Source organism: Oryx dammah, unplaced genomic scaffold, assembly GCF_014754425.2.
Source record: "Oryx dammah isolate SB20612 unplaced genomic scaffold, SCBI_Odam_1.1 HiC_scaffold_12, whole genome shotgun sequence".
Classification (NCBI taxonomy): Eukaryota; Metazoa; Chordata; class Mammalia; order Artiodactyla; family Bovidae; genus Oryx; species Oryx dammah.
In genome coordinates this window covers 50831259-50837258 of record NW_024070196.1, presented here as the reverse complement: position 1 = coordinate 50837258, position 6000 = coordinate 50831259, and the positions used below count along the sequence as shown (strand labels likewise).

General features: G+C 58.4%; 1 protein-coding gene across 1 annotated transcript in view; it reads right to left on the bottom strand.

The window, feature by feature from the left end:
• Positions 1–791: 791 nt before the first annotated feature.
• The window catches only part of NCOR2 (nuclear receptor corepressor 2), a 189920-nt gene continuing 184711 nt past the window's right edge, over positions 792–6000 (bottom strand). Inside the window, exons 45-47 of the mRNA XM_040251285.1 lie at positions 3845–4069; positions 2539–2718; positions 792–1976 (exon numbers count right to left, since the gene is read on the bottom strand). Of these exons, the coding sequence (XP_040107219.1) occupies positions 1795–1976; positions 2539–2718; positions 3845–4069 (587 nt within the window). The 3' untranslated portion in view covers positions 792–1794. The remainder of the gene's footprint in view (positions 1977–2538; positions 2719–3844; positions 4070–6000) is intronic.

Sequence of the window (6000 nt, the reverse complement as noted above, 5' to 3'; positions counted from 1 at the left end):
GTTCCCTCTTCTGCCGCATGTTCAAAGCCAAGGATCTGTCTGTTTTCTAACGAGGTGTAGGTGGAATAATTTTTAAAGTATTTATTTATGTGGCTGTGCCGCATCTTAGTCGGGGCGCACAGGATCTTCACTGCTGCACACAGGCATAGTTGCCCGTGAGATCTTAGTTTCCCGACCAGGGATCAAGCCCCTGACCCCTGTGCCACAAGGTGGATTCTTACCCACCGGACCACCAGCCAAGTCCCAGAACAACAACGTTTAAGGTACTTAACAGTTCAGAGTTGATGACGGCCGTCTCAGACACTGTCAGCATGGGTGTTAATTTCCGATACCCTCCTCTTGGGTGAAAATTCAATACTCCCACCGTGGGTGTGATGGTTCAATGTCCGCACACTGACGTCCTTACCGTTGGTATAAATACTCGCCTGCAGAGGAGCTGACTCACTGGGAAAAAACCCTGATGCTGGGAAAGACTGAAGGCAGGAGGAGAAGGGGACACAAAGGATGAGATGGTTGGATGGCATTCCTGACTCAAGGGACATAAGTTTGCTCTGATAGATAGTAAAGGTCAGGGAAACCTATGGACAGAGGAGCCTGAAGGGCTGCAGTCCATGGGGTTGCAAAGAGTTGGACACGACTGAGCAATTGAACAACATTCATCTGCAGATGGGACGAGTCTCGTGAGTCAGGGGATGTGTCCTTGTCCCCGCAGGGTTACATTCCCACCGTCGCGTTTTGTGTTGCCCACTCTCTGGGCTGCGGGTCTGAGATAGAGGAGGAGGCTCTGTAACTCGAGTATAATTTGCTTTTTAATGAGAAGAACGTGTGTAAATGATAGGACGCCACCGCCGTGCGCAGATGGCGGTCACAGAATACCCATCAAATTCATTCTGCCCAAGGAAGGGAGGAAGGGAGGACGCAGGGGGGGCTTGGGGACCAGCAGCCTCCACCCCCCTTGGTCCTGTGGACGATGGGGTCACCGACTGTCGGCCTGCGCACGCCTCTTGAACGGTAAGCAGAGATCGAAAGCACAGCAGCAATAATACTGGGTAAGTCCTTCCTTGCTTAAAACATCTGAATTATTTCATTGAAGGTATCAAAAATATACCCTGTAAACCAATATATCATTTACACCTGCCTTTCCTTCCCGCCGCTGCGGCAATGCTGCGTGAACCAAACAGTCCAGTTCCTCGGAGCAGCCGCTCGCCCCAGGCCGCACCTGGCCCTGTCACCTGCCCACCTGGCCTGATTCGGTTTCCCACGGTCTCATCAGCTGGGGCAGCCCCTGGGGCCCGCGGACAAGAGTGCTGGGGCCTGGACAGGGCCCGTGTCCGTCTGTCCAGAGTGCTAAGCGGGATGTGGGTTGGGGGCAGACGGGGCTGGGGGTGCGGGGGCTGCGAGCTCAGTTTAGACTTTGGTTCCAAATGCGTTAAGGGGGGAGGCAGTGGCGTGGGAGGTGGGTGGTCGTCCTGCTTTGGGTCCCTGGCCGCCCCGGCTGTACGTGTGTGGCTGCCACACACGCCTGCTGCGCCCCCTGCCCGGCCCGGCCCCTCCCCTCCCGAGCACCAGGTAAACATCCCCTGAGTAAGGTCACTGCGCGGGCCAGCCGGGGCGGGAGTCATAGTTAAGGCTTTAGACAGGCAAGGATGCCGGCTCTGGACGGACGGACGGACGGACGGATGGATGGGCGCACAGGCAGACTCAGGGGCTCCTTCCTCAGTGTGGGGAGTCGGCGGCTGCCCGCTCCTCGACCCGCTGCTCCAGCTGCTCGCTGCCCCCTCCCCGCTCTGACCATCACTCGCTGTCGGACAGCGTCTCGTACTGCGAGCAAAGCAGCGGCTTGGGCTCCTCGTCCCAGGCATGATGGGGGCCGGCCAGGGGCCCGCTGCCCGCGGGGAGTCCGGGTGGGGGCGGGGAGGCCATGACCCCCGCCTGCAGCCGCATGATCAGGGGGTTGTAGGGGAACGGGGTGGACCCTGCCGGAGAGACCGGGAGAGACAACTCGGTGAGCCAGGCACTCCCTGTGGGCCCCACCCACCTGCCACCCTGGGGACTTGCCCTCCTGCCTCCGCTGCCCCTTCTATCTCCTGAATGTTCTCAAACTGCCCGCCTGGACTCCCTGCCACCACTCCCATCCCATCCATGCCCAGCAGCCTATCTTCCAGCCCTGCAGGAGCCTCCTCGCTGCTCCTGCCCTTGTCCCCGGGGCCTGTTCTGCAGCCAAGGGATCTCCTGAACCTCCGCCAGGGACCTCCTCACACTCAAGAGAAATCGGGGGTGGGCAGCTCCCTTGCAACCCCCCTGCAAACCCATGGGACTGGTCCCTGCCCACAAGCTTCTCTCTTCACTTCCGGAATCCTTCATCCTCTCTAACTGCACCCTTGCCCTCCAGCTGGGCCCTTACAGGAAGTGTCCTGACCCTGTGTGAGCCTGAGTTTAGCTGGGCAGGGCCCTGAGGGGTTTTCTCAGAACAGGCCTGACCACACAGTAGGTGCTCAAGCAGCTGGCCTGGCCCCCTTGCCCAGCCCAGGCGCCCACCTGCGGACGAGGGCCGGTCCTCCCACACGCGGTTGGTGAGCGGAGTCCGGCGGTTACAGTCTCCTTCCGAGTGCACCGAGGAGACGGAGGGTGGCCGGTCCCCAGACGCCAGGCCCGGGGCTGGGGACTTGGCTTTTCGGCTGCTGGGTCTGCCGGAGACTTTGGCCTTCCCGCCGCCACCTGCAGGGAGACACACGGAAGGGGCCGCGTTGGACTGTGAGGACAGGTCTCATGCTGCGGGGACTGGAGGATGGGTGAGGCCCTGATCCCTGCTTCCTGGGCTCCCCGGGGAGGGGGAACAGCAGCTCGGGCCCCTGGGAAGCCAAAGAGGTCAACCAGATGTCCAGACCCAGCCATGCGCCTGGATGTGCAGGGGTTTCTACTAGGGCAGTGGATAGAACTATGTGCAAAGCCCCCTCAGGCTGCCCCGAGGCCCATCTGCCCACTATGGGCTAATACTCCAAGCACAAAGCCTCAGGCCTCTGGCTTGACCCTGACCGCCCTAGGACTGTGCTGGGGCCTGGCGGGCTGCAGGGAAGCTGGGGGCCCTGAGGCCAGGCCTGGGCTTGCCTTAAGTCCAGAAACTTCCTGGGGCCACAGTGTCCAGGTTAGAAAAATGGTTCAAGCGCTCTCCTTGCCCAGCCCTTGCTCTGATATGTGGAGTGTTGATTCGGGACCCAGGGCTGAGGGTGAGCTGGCCCGTGTGGTTTCCCTAACTCATCTGAGTTTGGGTCTGGCACACAGACCCTGGGCTCTTCCCCATCAGGCCTGAGGGCCAGCCGTGGACACACATGGTGGCCACCGCAGGCACAGAGCCCACCAGCCTGGCTGCCCATGAGCCCAGGGGTCCCCTCGATCCACACAGAGAAGGTGAGGTCCTCATTCCAGCCTGATCACCCCCAAGGAGACACAAGAGGGGCCGGGACGCAGGCATCCGGAGACCTGTGTCCAGCAGGGTTCGAGGAAGGCGGGGCAGGGCTCGGGCAGCGGCATGAGTGGTTTTAGAAAAGCGGCAGCTCCTTCGTGCCCAGTGGGCAAGGGCGGACCCGGGGCAACTTGGACACCTAGGGGTGCCTGCCCAGCTTGGGGTTAGCCAACTCCAGGACCACATCAAACACACACAAAAAAGTCAAGTCACACCCTCCACAGCTGGGGGTGGGCGCCCCCCCGGGGCCCGTTGGTCAGAGGACCGTGGAGGAGGAGGAGGAGGAGGAGGAGGAGGCGGGAGGATTAATGACACCAGGGTGGGGAAAGACCGGGCGGGCGGGCGGGGCTGGAGGGCCGAGGCGGGAGGAGGCCTGCAGACCTGGCGAGGTGAGTGCGTGTTCGCTCCGTCCGTCAGCAGCGGTTATGGGCATAGCAGCAGCGGGCAGGCTGGCACTGGCATTCAGAGGGTTAAAAGCATTGGCGCTGAGCGGGTGCTCTTCCCACTGATCATATTTACCCATGAGCGCCTTTCTAATAATAGCCTCCAGCCCCATGTTGGTGCTGGCATGCTCCTGCACCGCCTGGCTTCTGCAGGTCATGAGGCCTGGGAGAGAGACACACACACAGAGGGGCCAGGAGGGGGCCAGAGGAGGGAGGGAGAGAGAAGCACAGAGGGAGAGAGGGAGGAGAAGAGAGAATACACAGTGAGCACATTTCGGCAAAGCGACGATTCTCAGTTTCCCTGTCTACCCCGCCCGCCCTGGTTTTCCCTATGGGGCGATGGGGTGGGAAGCCTCCCTCTGACTTGGTCACTGGAGACTCTTAGGGATTCCCGGTGCGGGTGAGGGGGAGAGGTAGGCTTTGGGGAAGTTACATGCTCATCACCCCCCACCAAGCCTCACTTCTACTCTGCTCTCTGGGGAATCGGAAGCCCCTTCTGGCTCCCTAACCCCAGCTGGGGCTGTGTCATTATTTAAAATCCAAGTGGTCTTAAAAACAGGGAGTGGGGTGGAGGGCAGGATCAGAGGTCCCCTTATGGAGGGGAAAGGGCTGCAGGGAAACTAAGCCCAGCCTGAGTGCAGTGCTGGGCATGGGGGAGTCCTTCCTTGGTTCCCAGGGTTGGAGAGGGACGGGGGGAAGGTGACCAGACAGTCCTCCGGCCACCCCCACCTGGGAGCCCCCAGCCCCCGCCTGTCCCCCACCGCCCCGCAGCTGGGGCCTAACTCTCCTCCCATGCCTTCTCCCCGCCCAGGGAGCCACGAGGAGAGAGAGGTGCAGAGACGGACGGTGAGGGAGGGTGGCAGCCATGCAGTTACGGTGCGTGCGAGGGTCAGGGCAGAGCTGGAGACAGTGGCCTGGCTGCGCCCGCCCGGCCACCCCGGCCCACAGTGGTCCGATCGACGGTTGTCCCCCATGGATCCTTCCAGACACCCACTGCGAAGTCAAGCCAGTTACTCCTTTTTTTTCTGTTTAACAAGTTTTCTGACCCTCTCGTGTTTCCTAGGGACTAATGTTGCAAACCCCAGGGAATGTGCCTCTTTGGGGCACTTTTTGTTGTTGTTGTTAAACCAGACTTCGCTTTCAAAAACCGCCGACAAAGCTCTCTGCCTGCCACCAGGCAGAATTTTTCATGAATTTTAAAACTTTTGCTCTGAGCCAACTGTATGATTAGCAAGTCTGGCTGACCCCTGACTCATCTGTAAACTGGACTGCTGACTTCGTGACACGGCAGCTTCTAAAATCACATTTCTAAAGCAACTATCTGCTGTCTACGTTTTCTTTTTCTCTTCTTTTTACTTTCAAACTCATTCACAGCCACAAGACCCCTTGACTTTTTTTTTAAGCTGGGTCTTGGCCATGTTTCATCAGGACTTCAATAAAAAAAGCCATGTCCATCAAGAAAAAGCAAATTTTCCAACAGGGGTGATGGATGGGTGGAGGGGCAGGGAGAGCATTTATGATCCTACAAACTAAAACACTGGGAAGTGGAAAAAAAAAAGATGTGAGGGCTACTGGTCATGATGGTTCCTCGGTAGGTTAGCATCCTATAATCACAGATGAGCCTGACACCAAGGTCATGGATACGTGGTCTGACTGGTGCTTAGTCAGGAAGCTGACCCACCGCCAGTCCTGAAGCAGGAGCTAAAGCAGCAGAGACTGAGGTCTGGGGGAAATTGTTTGGATTACATTACTTCGAAAAAAAAAGTTGAATCTAATTTATATACAAGTTTTCACATAAATCTTGGTTGTTGCACATGAATTTCTACATACACAGGCACCTGCGTGTCTCAGCATCTCAGTCAAGGTTTGAAACATTCTGAAAACATCCATTTCTGACCATCTTGTTTCGACCAGATTGCCTCTTCCCTGTTGCCTAAGGCTCAGCATTTAGAGGCCCTGTGGCCCCCTGATAAAATCCAAGAGTTGTCTTTTGCTCAGCCCGAGCTGTGATGGCCCCAGAGAAGATCAATATGTGCCCCTGTGTTCCTCCCGAAGATGCTCCCACTCTGGCAGAGGGTCAGCCCCATCTGCTCT